The sequence below is a fragment of the Hemiscyllium ocellatum genome, chromosome 33 (assembly GCF_020745735.1).
Source record: "Hemiscyllium ocellatum isolate sHemOce1 chromosome 33, sHemOce1.pat.X.cur, whole genome shotgun sequence".
Lineage (NCBI taxonomy): Eukaryota > Metazoa > Chordata > Chondrichthyes > Orectolobiformes > Hemiscylliidae > Hemiscyllium > Hemiscyllium ocellatum.
In genome coordinates, this window is record NC_083433.1 from 22,805,563 (window position 1) to 22,822,950 (window position 17,388).

The following is a 17,388-nucleotide window of genomic DNA, read 5'->3' on the forward strand; positions in this document are numbered from 1 at the left end:
TGACCCAGGCCCTCCTCAATAAAATGAGGAGAATTCAAATATAATACAAAGCTAGAGTTAACAGTGAGCACCCTATCCCCACCCATACCAACACCTGGATATATTTGGTAATGTTAATACCATATGTAAACATATAACTATAAAATTACAACCTCAACAAATAATAATTAAATATAATAATACAAATAACCAGGGAGAAACAACCCCGCTCCTAAAGACAGAGGTAAAATAGAATAAGGTAACCACCTCCCCCCACTAACATTAACCAAACCCCCCGGCTTTTTTATATATTATATAAAATATATATATATACACACACACACACACACACACACATATCTACATATATATCTACATACATACATACACACATTTACGTACATACCCACACCTATACATAAAACAATAAAAGAAAACAACCCCAAGGGGGGGGAAAGAAAATCAAATCCCTCTCCCCACCCCCCCATGATAATATTAAACAGTAAGGTAAGAAAAATGAAAAAAAAGGGGGTATAAACCAAAGTGGGGGAAAGGCAAACCAACATCCATTATCTCTTACAGTTTATCTAAGAGAGTCCAAGAATTCCTTAGCCTTTTCTGGTGATCCGAAGTTATACACGGATCCTTCGTGGTTAAAGCGTAGTGTCGCTGGGTAGCGTAAGGAGTACTGAATATTTAAGTCCCTTAAACACTTCTTCGCCTCGTCGAATGCTTTCCTCTTTTGGACCAGAACTGGGGAAAAGTCCTGGAATAGCATGATCTTGGATCCTTTATAGATCATAGCTTGGGGGTCTTTTCCAAGATTTCTAGAAGCTTCTAGGAGTATTTGCCTCTCTTTATAGCTCTGCAGCCGGAACAGGACCGGGCGTGGGCGCTGGTTCGAGCCGGGCCCACGTATTGCGACCCGGTAGGCCCATTCCACCCATACCTGGCCTGATCCAGCCTCCAGCTTCAAAAGTTGTGGCAGCCACTGTTCGAGGAATGCTGCAAGCCGGCCTTCCTCTTCCCGTTCGGGAAGGCCCAGCAAATGAATATTTTTTCGGCGACCTCAATTATCGAGGTCGTCGATGTAATTCTCTAAGGTCCGGACTCACTGTTCGAGAGTCCGGACCCGATCCACGGCCGATTGAGCTGCAGTTTCGGAGGTCGCGGCCTTTAACTCCGCCCCTCCAACTCGGCGTTCGATTCCCTGGATGTCTCGGTCGTGCTTCTGCAGCGTGGCCAAGAGTGAGTCCCATCGATTTCGGGATTCTTCGATAAAAGCGTCGATCTTCTCATCCAGTTTGGAGATCAGTTCTACAAGGCTTGTTACTGTAGGTAAGTCCCCCGGGGCGGCCGTGGACGCCTCTGCTGCAGCTGGAGAGGGTGGGGGAGGGGTTCCTGCTTGCTGAGAGCTGCGGGCTTTCTTCCCTTTAGTCATTTTTACTGAAGATTAGATTATTTAAATTTAATACTAAACAACTAATTACATTAAATAAAAGCTATTTTATATGATTTAGTGAGTGTGGTGGGGGTGGGTGACCCACTTTGCCCAAGTCTTGGAAAGGGCACTGTAGATTCAGACTTGCTGGGCCGCCGCCATCTTGGATCCCCCCGCTTAAGAATTTTAATCTTGATTATTAATTTACTGGAATGAAAGGTTGCTTAAAGAATCAGTTATTTAATGAAAAATATTACTGACGCACTAAATTATGGCATGTTAGATCGATATATTGACATATAGGCATGTTAAACCACAGTCACATTTAAATATTTTGGACTCTCGAATATGTATACAAGTAGATACCAATGGACAATAACCCGCATTGCTTCTACAGCTGCATTTAAAAAGAAGATCCTTCATCTCCTGACAGAAGCCCCAAATGACTTTTAGCACCCAATTCAATTGTCCCTTCACCACAAGATGGTAGCTTCTGAAGAGTTGTTCACTTAGAAAGATATCACAACCTTTCTGAACTAACCACAAACACAAAATTTATAGCATGGATGCAAGCAACAGATGGCAACACAGGAATATGCAGCGCAGAGAGTAAACAGGCCACATACAAGAAACATTCTCTTTAAGATGCATCTTAAATTCAAATGGACCCTTCAGTGCAACAAGCAGCTGCAGACATCAAACAGATGTTAGAGGGAACAGTAGTCTTGGATCCAGAATGGTAATCCTGATTGATTTTTATTTCTCTAGTCCAGTAGTACAACAGCCAGATTTAATGACCCGATGGCAGCACATGACATCATTCTGCCAGCTTTAAACAGACATTTCCACTCAGTACAGCTCAGCACCATAGCAGCTTTCAATTACACACATCACCAGCACAGGGTTTTAAACAGTTGAGGTCAGAAACTAGCTGTCATTTGCCAAGATAACACTTGGGAGAGATTACGATATATTAAAAAAATTCTGTTCTATAGAAAAGAGTTTGAAGGGAGTTGAAGGTTTGTGACGATCAACACCAAATGTTCAAAGGGGAGCCAAATGAGTTCCTAGCTGTAGTTGATATCAGAGTGTGAATCTAGGTGGAGTGCTGGGTGTGCCGCATAGTAACCATCATCTCCTGAAATCTGAAGTCAGAGAGGAAATGTTCCATGTTTAGATTCCAATTTGGCCAAGGGTGTTCATCTCACACCTGGCTGTTACTCGGGGGCAAGGTGCTTGGTTATTCCGTGTCTGTGTAGCACAGGTGCGATTCACCGGCCAATCTTTGCCCATCATTTTAGTTAAAATAAAAGTTTTCAAGTATTGTTCCAGTATTTTGTTGTACAATCTTCTGTCCTGGAGGATAGATAAATACTATTCAGGGTTTTACATATCTGGACAGAATAAAATACTGGGATATGCTGGCATCGCAATATGTCATGCAGAGTTATGACATTGAATGGAGATGCTGGAATAATTGGGACTCTTCTTGTCACTTACAGCAGTTCATTATAAATTATGGAGGCATCAGCGCAAGGGCTGCTTGTTAACGGTCAGCCCAAATTTGTTCTAATTCGTGTAATTCCTTGGGACAATCTGCAGACAGAACAATTGGCCCCTCTTCTGTTATCAAAACGTCATCCTCAATCCGAATTCCCATTCCTCGGAATCTTGAAGGAGCTGATGTGTCATGTTCTGGGATGTAGATTCCTGTAGTGGAATGAAAGATCCCAAAAGCAAATTTATTAGTTGCATAGTAAAGGTCAAGCTTTGAAGTAAAATGGCCACTTATGGCAGCATAAGCAAGAGTACATGAAAAGTTGTGGGTTAGCATCTCACATAGCAAAGGGCCAATTTCAAAGTGACTTTTGCAAAGGTGGATGTTTTCCTGAAAGAAAGGAAGAAGGGGGAGAGTGAAGTGAGTAAGGGAGAGTGAGAATGAGAGAGGAAAAAAGAAAATAAAACAGGCAGAAAGTGATTAACTCTGGCACTTCTTTCATTGGAAGTTTTAAGGTGTAGATCAAGATATTCAAACAATTTGCAGGCAGCACCCTCAAGCAAAGAGGCTAAAACTTGGGAAGGCTGGCAAAGTATCAGGGAAAACGTTTCAGAAGGTGCCTAGAAAAGGCCTCTTACGATATAATTGCCTTAAACAGAAGATGGCAAAGATATCAAGTGGTTTAAAGTAAGGAGGCTGAAGACGTGGAGGTCTTTATAGAACTAAATGGGGTAACAGGCTTACATTCGACAATCATCCCTGATGTTTGTGGATGATGTTTGAAGATGAATGACAGGCAAAGGGGGTAAAGGGTCTGTGACCTTCCGGACTGGTCCAATTGATCTACAATCATATTGATTTGAGTAGTTGTTTACGAGGGCTGGGGTGATTAGTATGGACAACATCTTTAGGTAACCATTGTCTCGAAGTATTTTTTAATACTCTTACGTTAATTCATTTGTGGGATATGGACCTCACTGACGAGACCAATGCTTACTGCTTATCCCTAATTACCTTTGATAAAATTATAGTGGGCCACCTTCTTGAACCATGTGGTGTAAGGATATCTATAGTGCTATTAGGAATGGGGTCCAGGATTTTGATCCAGCAACAGTGAAGGAATGGCAATGTAGAAAGTGCTAGGGAAATCTAGAGAGAGAGAAACAGAGATAATGTTTCGAGTATAAGAGGACTTGTCTTCAGAACTGAAGGGGGCACGAAAATTATGGGTTTCATGCTGTTGACAAAGGGGAGTGGAGGAGTAAGTGGAAATGATGGTGAGGGAGCCCACAGCAAAAGGCAAAGGGAATACTAATAGGATCACAGGGTAAACATAGATGAACAGTAAGTGTCATGGTAGGTGTTAAAAGCATGACGATTGATAAGGAATGGGGGAAGAGGGGAAGATAGGAGAGAGCAGAAGGGAGTATAATCAACATAGAGGTCAGTGTTCATGGTCTGAAGTTGTTGAACTCAATGTTAATTTCAGAAGACTGTAAAGTGCCTCAGTGGAAAATGGCATGCTGGAACAATGCAGCAGCTGGAACAATGCAGCATGTGGAACAATGCAGCATGCTGGAACAATGCAGCATGCTGGAACAATGCAGCATGTGGAACAATGCAGCATGCTGGAACAATGCAGCATGTGGAACAATGCAGCATGTGGAACAATGCAGCATGCTGGAACAATGCAGCATGTGGAACAATGCAGCATGTGGAACAATGCAGCATGCTGGAACAATGCAGCATGTCGAGGAAATATTAGCATGAAAGCAAGATGCTATATTGAAATGGCAAGCAGCTGGAAGGTTGGGATCATCTTATGGACTGCGCTGAGGTGTCCTGCAAAGCGGTCACTTAGGCTGCGTTTGATCTTGTCAATGCCAAGAAGCCTGCACTTTGAGCAGCGAATGCAGTAGTCAAGAGTGAAAGAAGTACAAGCAAATCACTGCTTCGCCTGGAGGTTTGTGTTGGAGCCTTGGACAGTGAGGTTGGTGGGGGGAGAGAGGTGGGTAGAGGTAAAAGGACAAGTGCATGGTATGGTGCCACAGGGGAGTGAAGACGTGCTTAGAGTAAAGGATGAATGGGCCAGGGTATGGCGGGGAAATGGTCCTTACAAAATACTGCCAAGGGAGAGGAGGGGAAGAAGTGCTTGGTTGTGGTATTCTAATGGAGGTGACAGAAATGATGGAGGATGATTCTTTGAATGCAGAGGCTGGTAGAATGTAAATTAAGGACAAGTTGTTGTTCTGTGATGGAGAGGAATGGGGCAAGGGCAGATATGGCACAAATGGGTCAGATATGGCAGTGGGCCCTGTCAACCACAGTGGGGCAGAATCCTTAGTTGAGGAAAAAGGAAGATATTTTGGGAACAGCCCTGTTAAAGATGGCATCATCAGAACAGATGTGACATATTTGACATGTAACTGATTACTTTAGGCCACACGAAGACGTCAATGAAGGAGGGAGGACAAAATATTTTAGCGGTATTATTAGTTAACATTTTGCTGGAAAAATGGTGTTCTTATTGGGAGACTTTGCTGGAGCTTTGATCATAGGTCCTGCTTGTTGTGGTTCATGGACATTATTAAATCGACCCTAGACTAACAAATAGAAAACGTCTGACAGAGAGACCGGCAGACATTTCGATAAGTATGCTTTCTTGTTAGTAAATGCACCAAGGTTGTTACCTGAAGTGAATGGGTGTGTCAGATGTCCAAATAATGGGCTATGATTGTCAGAACAGCAGTTCAAATTTAGCACAAGGCAAAAACTAGTTGTCAGGCGTTCAACCTAATCGCTGACCTTATGTGCAGGACTCAGCTTTTCAAACTTACAGTTGGACAATTGTTTCTTACCAGGTTCAATTGTCACCACCATCCCAGGCTGGAGGGCAATGGACCGGGAGATGCCTGGCGTGTCATGGACATCCATCCCTAGATAATGTCCAACGTGGTGCGGGCAATAATTCACAGCAGCCTGCAGGGATAGAACAGAACTCTGCTCAATGACAATAGAGCAATGACAATAGAGAAATCTCTTTGTCCAATATATGCTATAATTTTCTAAAAAAAAAGTAGGGAGATTCCCTTAGTGGCATAAATGTTGGTCCTGCCCTTCTTTGTGTCCCCACAAACAGAACCTTGCAATAATTTATCATTTGATAGATGGCACTTTTAAAAGTGCAATTTACATGCTCAAGTCCCAAAATGCAGCATGGGTATAGGAAAAGAAAAAGAACAACTTGCATTTATATAATTTTTATTTCACAAAATCTGAATGTCTCAATGGGCTTTACTGCTAATAAAATATATTTGAATCTGGTTGTGATGAAGGAAGCACGACATTCAGCAAACTCACAAAACAGCAAATCATAATGGTCGGATGATGTGAATTTGTGATGTAGATTTAGGGATTAATGGGACAACTCCCCCGATCTTCCTTGAAATAGTGCCAAGGGATCTTTTACATCCAGCGATGTAGGGCCTTGGTTTCATGTTTCAGCGGGAAAACAGCACCTCTGACAGTGCAGTACTCTGTCAGCAGTGCAGTGGAGTATCAGCCTTGATGTTCGTGCTCAAGCCCTACAGTGAACTCTCGTGACTCAGTAACAGGAATGTTACCAATTAAATGATGTCTAAACCATGTCTAATTGTTAAAGTAAGGGAAGGGGACAGAGCTCCTAGGTTGAAACTCAATCCTGCTGACATTTCTGCTTGAACTTTGCTGGCTTCAAAACACTGAATACATTTCAAAAATATTTTATTAATTCTAAAACACATTGCTACATCTTAAAGTGAAGAAGTTTATTATTTATTTCCATCAGTTGCAGTGGTGGGATTTGAACCAGTGTCCACAGAGAATTACCCTGGCACCTTTGGATTACTGCATCAGTGACATGACTGCTACGCTACCCTCTCCTCCATGCAAAACCTTTGCAAGTTAACATTTTACAAACTCAGTGAGCTTATCCTATAGGCTATAAATGTGCCAGTGCTCGGTGTTAACCTTGTAAGCATCATTCTGGTTAGAGTTCTTCTGCAGGATCCCTATGTCTTTCAGCTTTTGTCCGAGGGTGGTCAGCATGAAAGTGTAGATATTTTCCAGACTGATACTCGGAATGCAGAGGCTTAGGCAGGACTTCTGTACATCAAGGACGGTCTGGTACAGCTCAGCTTGAGGTTCTGTGAATCTGCAACAAAGCAAGTAAGTCTCAGGAGTTTCCAACAGCATGTCAGCAAGGTTTTACATGTCACACATTTTCACAGGAGGCAGTTTAGGAGAATTGCGACCTTATAGAGTTTATAAAATCTTGGGGGGGAATGGATAGGATAAATAGACAAAGTCTTTTCCCTTGGGTGGGAGAGTTCAGAATTAGAGGGCATTGGTTTAGGGCAATAGGGGAAAGTTATAAAAGGGATCCAAAGGGCAACATTTTCACACAAAGGGTGGTGCGTGTATGGAATTAGCTGCCAGAGGAAGTAGTGGAGGTTGGTACAATTACAACATATAAAAGGCATCTGGATGGGTCTATGAATAGGAAGGGTTTTGTGGGATATGGGCCAAATGCTGGCAAATGGGACTTGATTAGGTTGGAATATCTGGTCAGCATGGACGAGTTGGACCGAAGGGTCTGCTTACGTGCTGCACATCTCTATGACTCTGTACCAAAGGGAAGCAGGCTATTTATCCTAACACATCCATGCCAGTGTTCATGCTCCACATGAACTTCATCCAATTTACTTCAGCTCATCCCACCAGCATATTCATCCATTGCTTTTTCTTTTATGTGCTTCTACACTATTTGCTATGATAAGTTCCCCATTTAGTCACTCTCTTTAACTCATGCTCTGGAACAAAATTCCAAATAATTTCCTCACACATAAGTTTTAAACCAGCCTTTTCAATTTTCAAACTATATGAAATGCAACTGTACACAAACACTTTTGGAAGTGTTTCTCCTTGCTTGTTTTGCATTGCTTGAAGGTTGCATGACTACTGGTGAAGTTAGGAGCTTTCAGATCATCACTGTCACCCACTCGTCCACAATATGCATTGACCTTTAGCAGCTTTCATTTCCATTGGTCATGAAATCATCATATGTGTAAAGGCAGCCTTGACTTTTCGCCATCTGCTTTATGCATCATCACATGTTGCCTTTCCAACACATTGACTCAACTTCATCCCTTATAATACCAACTTCATGCAGTGTCTTTAAGTAGGACTGCTTCTGAGGGACAAACCTGCAATTTAAGGATGACAAAGCAAACTACTGCAGATGCTGGGAACTTGAAATAAAAACAAAGTGCTAGAGAAACTCAGCAGGTCTGGCAGCATTTGTGGAGAGAGAAACAGGAGTTAATATTTCAAGTAGAAAATGACTCCTCTTTGGATGTGCTTTAAATATTAACCATCAGACCTTTGCTTAAGGTTAGTTCAAGCAGAGGGCTCTTTAGGAAAAAAAATTAATTACATTTTATTTATACACTTTTATTCCATATTTTCTACAGAGATATAATTGAAAAGTGGGATGGTCACATTAAACTTGTATGGATCCTTCATTAAACTAGACTGTGTTTGGTTTTGGTCTCCATATTATTAAAAGGATTTGCCCCTAAAGAAGGGGGAAAAAAACATTTCCAAGGAAGCCACCCTCCCAGAGTTGAGAAGATATATGAATCAGGCAAAACTTGATAGACTGGGGCTGCTTTGCTAAAAAAAGAGAAGGCCAATGGAAGATTTAAGCTTTTAATTATAAGGACTTTGAGATAGTAGATGTAGAGAAGATGTTTCCACTTGTGTACAAAACTACAAGCCATAAAAATAAGACAGCCGTTAATAAATCCAATAATGAAGTCAGAAGAAATGGACAATGTAGTTAGAATGTGGAACTTCAGTAGTTGAGGCACCTTAGATGCATTTAAGAAAGTAAATAAGCAAATGAGAGAGGAAGGAACAGCACATGTATTTATCAGGTCGGAGAAACACCAACATTGGTGTGGACTTGTTGGGCTGAAATGCATAATCTGTGCTTGTGTGTATGTGTATGTACATATATATATTTTTTATATATATATATATATACGCGCGTGCTGATTAATTGCAGTAGAGAAGATCCCATTCCTCCCCTGTATACACTATGAGGCTGAAGTTAGTTTCACAGACAGCAGCAGCCATCTGTACCTCAAGATTCCTTGTGTTTTCTCCCACACAATGAACATCCACTATTCAACAGAATCATGACAAGAATTTGATCCTATCCATCTTGACACATGTACATTCCAGAGCTAGGGATTGGAAATGGGACAGGAAATACTAGATGAGATTCTCTCTCTTTTATTTAGTGTTCCTGATGGGTGAGTGTGGCTCTACTACTCTCTTGGCAGAGACTTGGTGCTGAACCTTCTTATGTGGACTACTGAGTTCTAAATAAGGTATTGTGGTCTCTAAGTGATTTACTGCAGTGTGAGCAGTTACTTTTTCATCAGTAAACACCAGAAGGGCAATTGAAGCTCATTTGTACAGCTAAAGCAGGCACTAAGGACTCCTATTAGGTGCAGTAACAAAGGAGCTTGCAGAGCAGAAACATCTTCTGAGAAGCACTCTGAAATATCTGTCAAATGAGTGCTCTTGAGAAGTGATTGTTTGTTACAATCCAATTGTTGAAGTAGTCGCACAAATAAAGAGATATTATGACTGCAGTAAAGAATCAGTTACATAAGGACACCTTGTTTTGACGCTATTGAACTTCTGTTGCCATCGATTGAACAGAGAAGACAGAGAATAAATAGAGAAGAGATGTTCTGTTTCCCAGCCAGTAAAGATGACTATGAAAGCAAGGTAAAACATTGGTTGTGACAATTAATAGCATACAACCAAGGACAGTGCCAGGGGAAGGGGTGGAGGCTGGTATGATTACAACATTTAAAAGACACCTGGGGGGGATCTAAGATGGCGGCGATCTGAGATGATCACACTGCAGAGCTTCGCATCGCAGCAGGAGCAGGACGATCCTTTAACCCACCCAACCCAGGTCATCGGGACTTTTTGGGGCGTTGGAAAGAATGTGGAGCCCCAAGAAACATTTTAAAAAATGACTTACCTGTATTTTCAGCTGTTCAGAGATACCTAAAAAGGGAGGGGGAGCATCCGAGGCCGGGTCTGCAGCAGCCTCGGAGCCGATTACTCTCCAGGACCTAGTGAACCAGCTCTCGAAATCTCGCGAGATGTTGGGGAAACAGATTGAAGAGAAGCTGGCTCCAGTCTCTCTCATGCTGCAGAAATATGAGCAGCAGTTGGGAGAGCTGGAGAAGAGGACGAATGAGGTGGAGGACAGGGTCACAGTGGTGGAAGCTGATGCCAGTTCATTAAGGATGAGATCCAAGCCCTGAAGACGCAGGTTTGTAATTTGCATGACCAAGTGGATGATCTGGAAAACAGGGGCAGGAGAAAAAACTTTCGGATCATCGGTCTGCCTGAGGGGAAGGAAGATGAGTGACCTGCAGAATTTGTTGAAGATTGGCTTCTGAAATTCCTTGACTTGGAGACTGGCATGAGAGGATTGAAGATAGAGAGGGCTCACCGGTCACAGCATGGAGGTCGGGTCTGGGTCAACATCCTCGTCCTTTCCTGGTGTGATTCCATCATTACCGGGATAAGGAGGGAGTCACGGAGGCTTCCAGACTCCAAGGGAAGGATCCAAAGGCCCTAATTTACAAGGGGTCTAAGATCATGTTTTTTCAGGACCTTTCAGTGGCGGTGATCCAGAAACGAAAATCGTATGATGGTGCTAAGAGAAGATTGAAGGAGCTTGGGACTCAGTACTCCCTGAGATATCCGGCAGTGCTTCGGATCACCTTAGATGGATCCATGCATCTCTTTGACACAACGGAGAAGGCAAGAGACTTTGTGGACAAACTAACCTAATTTAAACAATTGTAGTATGTATAAATATTGTTGCTTGGGTATGTGTTGATCATTCTGTAAAAGAAATGCAGGACATCCGGTTGGAGCTTTGTTTTTCCCCCTTTTTTTCCTCTTTTGATAATAATTTAGTTTAAACTATGTCTGACAGTGGTTAAGATGTACACTTTAAATTCCTAAGTTAGAACATACCAAAGGATAGGTAGGTTATTTATTCCCCTTTTCTTAAATAAAATAATTTTTTAAAATTTCTATTGATATTCTATGGGGTGTTTATTCTTTTTAGCTTGTGCTTGCGATGCGGCTCTAGCTGGGAGAAGTGAAGGTGGTTGAGATGGTTAGATGCCTATTTATGGGCAGTTCGGGATGGGTAGTTGCCCCCTCTGGGTAGGGGGTGAGTTCCCCTACTCAGCAATATTGGCGCTTTATATGTTGGTTTGTTTTTTGTTGTTTTTTTGTTTTTAATAATTTTGTATGTTTGTTAAATGTAGTGGTTTTAGTTTGTGTAGTTTTTATATTTGGTGGACCATGCGACACTAAGGCTCAGCAATTTGTGGTTCAGGTTCCTCCTCTCTGGAATGTAAATGTAATTGCAGAAGATTATGGCTAATGATTTGATTAAATGGTGTACCTGGAATATCAAGGGAAGCCACTCATCAATTAAGAGGAAGAAGGTACTCTTGAGTCTTAGAAAGGAGAAGGTGGATATTGCTTTGTTACAGGAGACACATTTGGATGACAAGGAGCATCTGAAATTACAGCAGAATGGCTTTGACCGAGTTTATTTTTCATCATTTAATACCAGAAGTAGGGAAGTGGTTATATTGGTGAGGAAAAATCTCTCATTTAAATTGTTGGAATGTGTTAAAGTCACATACGGGAGGTTTGTAATTTTTAAAGCCTTGATAAATGGGGAAGAATATGACATTTTAAATGTTTATTGTTCCCCAGCTCATCCTCTTAAATTCTCGGTAGATGCTTTTTCTAAACTGATAAGTCTCAAGTCTTGGCACATCATTATAGGGGGAGATTTTAACTGCATCATGGACCCCCACAGGAGACGGGTTGCCTAAAGGTCCCTCGATACCCTCTGCACAAACTAAACAGTTATTGGGTTTGTGTGGGTAATTAGGGTTGGTGGATGTCTGGAGGTGTCTTCACCCTACAGGTAGGGATTTCACGTTTTTCTCCAATCCACATAGATGTCACATGAGGATTGATTTTTTTCTGACCCCTGCGGTAACCCTGGATCTTAAGCATCCTGTACATTTGGTAATATCATGTTCCAGTGTACCTCATGGTTAAGATAAAGGATGTTACAGTGGATTCAAAGTACTGGCAAATGGACCCCTTTATTCTCATGGACAGTACGTTTGTGGAGTATTTCTCTAGGGAATTTCGGGCATTCCTAGACACCAACATAGGCTCGGTTGATAGCTCATCTGTTCTCTGGGAAACTGCCAAAGCTTATGCCAGAGGGTTAGTTATTTCATATTCCACCAGTAGGAAGCGGCAGAAGGGTGAGCAGCAACGTCTCCTTGAAGCATGGTTGAAGGCAGCCGAGACGGCCTATTTTGACAGACCCTCGTTGGTCAAACCACAGAGGATTACGGCACTGCGGTCTGCACTAAATTCCGTGCTCATGCAGACAGCAAAGAAGGAGCTGGCTTTTGCAAAGTAAAGGTTATACGAGCATGGTGACAAGCCAGGCAAATACTTAGCATACCTTGCCAGAAAGAGAAGTGCCCCACAAACCATTACAGTGATTAGGGAAGGGTCTGGGAACCTAACATGTGATTCTAAAAAGATTAATGTGGCGTTCCAGAGATTCTACTCTAAGTTATATCAGTCTGAGAATTGTGAGGAGGGGCAGGCCAAAATGGAATAGTTTTTTAGAGATCTGAAGCTTCCGGGTGTGACTCCCGAACAACAGTCCTTTCTCAATGCCCCATTATCAGAGCAAGAAGTGCAGGAAGCTGTGAGGCAGCTTCAGAGTGGAAAGGCGCCCGGTCCTGACGGACTTCCCAGTGAATTCTATAAGGAATTTATAAGTATACTGTCAGGTCTGATGCTGAATATGTTTAATGATTCATACAGTCATGATTGTCTACCACCATCTCAGAGAGAGGCCAATATTTCACTTATCCTTAAAAAAGGGAAGGATCTGGAAGGCTGTGTTACCCTCTATTATTAAAGAGGATCAGACGGGCTTCATAAAGGGTCGCAGATCCTCTAATAATGTTAAGAGGCTGCTTAAATTAATTCAAGCATGCCAACAGCAGTCAATACTGGGATTGGTGATTTCTTTAGATGCAGAGAAGGCATTTGACCGAGTTGAGTGGCCGTACCTTTTCTATACTTTAGACCGGTTTGGTCTGGGCGAAGTTTTCATAAGATGGGTAAAGGTTCTCTACAGTGTACCTCTCGCGGCGGTCATTACCAATGCGGTACGATCAAGCAATTTTAATATTTCACCATTACTTTTTACATTGGTGATTGAACCGTTGGCAGAGGCCATTCGTGGGGATCTCAATATATCAGCTCCAGAAGTGGGGTCAAAATTACATAAGTTCTCGCTGTATGCAGACGATGTTCTAATTTTCTTGACAAATCCAGCAGTCTCAGTGCCTTGCCTGATACAATGCATTCACACATTTGGCGCTTTTTCAGGGTATAAGATTAATTTTGCTAAATCAGAGGCTATGCCTATGGGTGGTCTTACGAATGAGTTGGCTCTTGAGAGTGACTATAGATTCCCACTTAGGTGGTCATGGGGGGGAGTTTGTGTATTTGGGCATATTCATTACTCCAGTTCTGGATTGGCTGTTAAAAGCCAATTTTACTCAAATATTTGAAAAATTAAACAAGATCTCCAAAGATGGGAGGCACTTCCAGTCTCATGGTTGGATCGGGTAGCACTTATTAAGATGAATATTCTCCCTCATTTGCTATACTCTATATGGATTCTCCCCCTGATTTTCAATAAACAAACACTCAGGAGACTGAACAGTTGGTTCAGCTCCTATATCTGGCACCATAAATGGCCCCTCATTAAATTAGCCAAACTGCAGTTGCCTCACAGATTGGGGGGAATAGACCTTCCGGACATTAAAAATGACCAATTAAGCTCGCTTTTGACATATGTGAGTGATTGGGTTTGTAGGGACCTTCTTTCAATATGGCTAGATATCGAAGCCTCCCAGGCAAGGTGCCCCCTTACCAGTTTGCTGTTTTTGGACAAGGTGAGGACAGTAGGGAATATTGCCATAACCCAATAGTCATCAATACTGTAAAAGCATGGAGGGCAATTTGGCAGAGGGAAGGTAATATTGGCAAAACATCTTTGTTTACACTTTTAGTAGGTTTGCTGGGTTTTCAACCGGGTATGATAGATTCAGGATTTAAACGTTGGGCAGCTAGGGGTATATCTTGCAGGGGTGATTTATTTGAGGGAGATGTAACGATGCCCTTTAATCAGTTAGTCCGGAAGTATGAGTTACCTAATAGAGACCTCTTTTTTTTTCAAGTTAGGGATTTTATTCAAAAAAAGACCACACTTTTGACTGACCCCTACAAATCTGACATAGAAAGAGGGGTACTAAGGGCTAAGAGTACACTCTCTGTCAGTACTCTATATCACCAATTGGGGGGTGCCACCTCAGATGAGTCTGATCGACTCTGCAAGATGTGGGAAAGAGAGCTGGGTGTTGAAGTTTCTTCAGAGACATGGAGGATATTTGGGAGAATGCAACGAAGATATCAATTTGTAATAGGACCCATGCTTTACAGTTGAAGATTCTCCACAGGGTCCACTTAACCCCAGACCGTTTATCAAAATTTAAACCAGGTGTATCATCAGCATGCCCCAAGTGCAAAGTCTGTACGGGTACTCTTACCCATTGTCTTTGGTCTTGTGACAGGCTTCAAACATATTGGAGCGCTGTGGTGGGTGCAGTGGAGAGGATTTTAGGTGTCGGGGTGGAGAAGGACCCTATTTCTCTCCTTTTGGGCCTACCCATTGTAGTTCCTGCAGACGTGCGTAAGAAAAAACTTGTCAATATCCCTGCGTTCTGTGCAAGGAAGAATATCTTGCTAGGTTGGATATCCAAAAACCCCCCAGGCCTGTCGGGTTGGCGGTAGATTGTTATGGAGCATATTCCCCTGGATTTTCTCACAAATATGGTACACCACAAAACCAAGAATTTTTACAAGACATGGCAACCCTTTTTGAAATACTTGGACACAGATTTATCTGCCACACTAACAAGGGCTTTTATATAGCCGTAATGATTGTGTTTCATGAGTCCAATATCCAGGGAGGAGGAACTGTGAATGTATGAGTGTTTTGTTTGGTTGGGCTGAGTTATTACTATTTATTTGTTTGTTGTTAGGTATTTATTTAGTTAGTTAAATAGTTTGCTTAGGTTTTTAAAAAATTTTATATCTCTCTATATATGTTTATACACTCATATAGGAAGGTGGGTTGGGGAATTTTTTTTATTATTTGGGTTTAGTTTTGTATTATTTTTGTACTTTTTTGAATTGCATTGTTTTGTATTTGTTGTAATATTTAAAAATCTATTTTTTCTTAAAATAAAAATATATTATAAAAAAAAGACACATGGATGGGTACATAAATAGGAAGGATTTAGAGGGATATAGGCTAAGTACTGGCAAATGGGACTAGATTAATTTAGGATATCTGGTCAGCATGGATGGTTTGACCAAAGGGTCTGTTTTCGTGCTGTACATCTCTATAATTCAATGACTCTGACATGGGAGCAATATCTGACGAAGTTTAAAGACCTTTGCAGGGGGAATGAACTAATTGTGCACCTTTAAACAAATATTAAAATGTTCTTCAGCCATATTGCAAAAAAAACCCCATGTTCTCCATTACTCAGTTAACCTAGCATCAAGTAAATAAAGTCTGACCTTTATACTGCATCTTGCACAGCCTCAACATGTTCCTAGGCACTTTTACAAACAACTAAAAACACTATGAAGCATAGTCATCATTGTAATGCAAGAAAAACAACAACTAATTTGTTCACAGCAAGATTCCACAAAAAACAACCCTCATATTTGAGTGATGTTAGTGGAGGGATTGATATTGCCCAGAATTGGGGAGACGACCCTCTTCTTTTTCTTCAAAATGATGCCATGAGATTACTGACAGTTACCTGAGATGGTGGACAAGCCCAAAGCCTTATACTGTACGTGTGTTCATATTGGATGCAGGCATGTTCAGGACTGGCATAAAGACCCAATTTCCATTTAAGCAGGTTTTAAGTGGCTGAAATCGAAACATCATGTGAGGGAATCCTTTCTCAAAGAGTGCTAAGAAAAATGGTGGACACGATATTAAAATAATGTGGCTGTTGGGAGGGTGGGGTTAGTGGGTGGATCCAAACTCTGTGGCTCACCTTCCACTGACAGGCCAGACACGAGTGACATCACTGACATAGCCGGAATACTCACAGCCGCCATCCAATAACACCATCTCACCATCCTGGGAAGAGAGTGAAGTCAGTGGGTTAGTAAAGGAGTAAGGTAAGGCCAAAAGCATCTCATACCTTTTCTGTCATTCCACTAGACGTGTATCCCAACTCACCTTGAATCTGTAACCCTAACAACCTTGCTCAATAAAACAAAATAAAGTTTCAATTAGCACTCAGCCTCAACAGCAATTCTGAAATAGAGATTTCCAGAACTCTACTTCCCTTTGTGTGAAGAAGTGCTTTTTAATGTCATTCTTGTATGGGCCATTTTACCTTTAAAGTTAGGTCTCTACATTGTAGGCTACCCCATCAGCAGAAATATTTCTTCTGTAGATCATAGCATCCCAGCAGCTTGGAAACAAGCTATTCAGCCCATTGAGTCCACACATTTTGCTTTGAGGAGCATCCCACCCAAACATTTCCCCCAACCTCTATTCAGCCTCTCCCTCTCTGCCAATGCACAACACAACCCAAATCCAGCCTCCACCTCTACCCCACCATGCAAGTGATAAGAGCAAGTTAGATTCCTGTTCAGCCACATCCTGCAAAGAACATCAAAGCCTCTACCATCACCATTCGTTCTGGGATACAACACACGTAAAAGTTCACATTGCTAAAGCACCCACTCCAATTCTTTTAATCATCATAAATACTTCAATTAGATCAGCCCTTAAACTTCCATTTCCACTCAAGGAAATATAAGACTAGTTTATGCAACTTGTCTTAGAATAATTAGTTTTATTTATACAGTATTTTTGTTGTGGTTAAGTATCCCAAGGCATTTCATAGGAATGCTGTCAAACAAACTTTGTTTGAGCCTCATGAGGAGAGTTAGGACAGGTGACCAAATATTTTGTCAAAGAGGCATCATTTGATGAGCATAACAAGAAAAGGTTAAAGGATGAAGAAAGTGATGGGCTTGGGTTTGGAGGAGCAGCCAAAATGCCCATTTGAATGATTAGAGAAACTCAAGATTTTTCATTTGTTCACGGAAGTTGGGTGTCACTGCCTCGACTGGCATTTATTACCAAAAGAACAGTTAAGAT

The 17,388-nt window shown here is 41.7% G+C and overlaps 1 protein-coding gene across 1 annotated transcript in view; it reads right to left on the minus strand.

The window, feature by feature from the left end:
- Window positions 1-2,157: 2,157 nt before the first annotated feature.
- xpnpep3 (X-prolyl aminopeptidase 3, mitochondrial) overlaps window positions 2,158-17,388 on the minus strand; it is a 39,910-nt gene continuing 24,679 nt past the window's right edge. Inside the window, exons 7-10 of the mRNA XM_060849407.1 lie at window positions 16,268-16,353; window positions 6,927-7,110; window positions 5,777-5,897; window positions 2,158-3,130 (exon numbers count right to left, since the gene is read on the minus strand). Coding sequence (XP_060705390.1) covers window positions 2,967-3,130; window positions 5,777-5,897; window positions 6,927-7,110; window positions 16,268-16,353 — 555 coding nt within the window. The 3' untranslated portion in view covers window positions 2,158-2,966. The remainder of the gene's footprint in view (window positions 3,131-5,776; window positions 5,898-6,926; window positions 7,111-16,267; window positions 16,354-17,388) is intronic.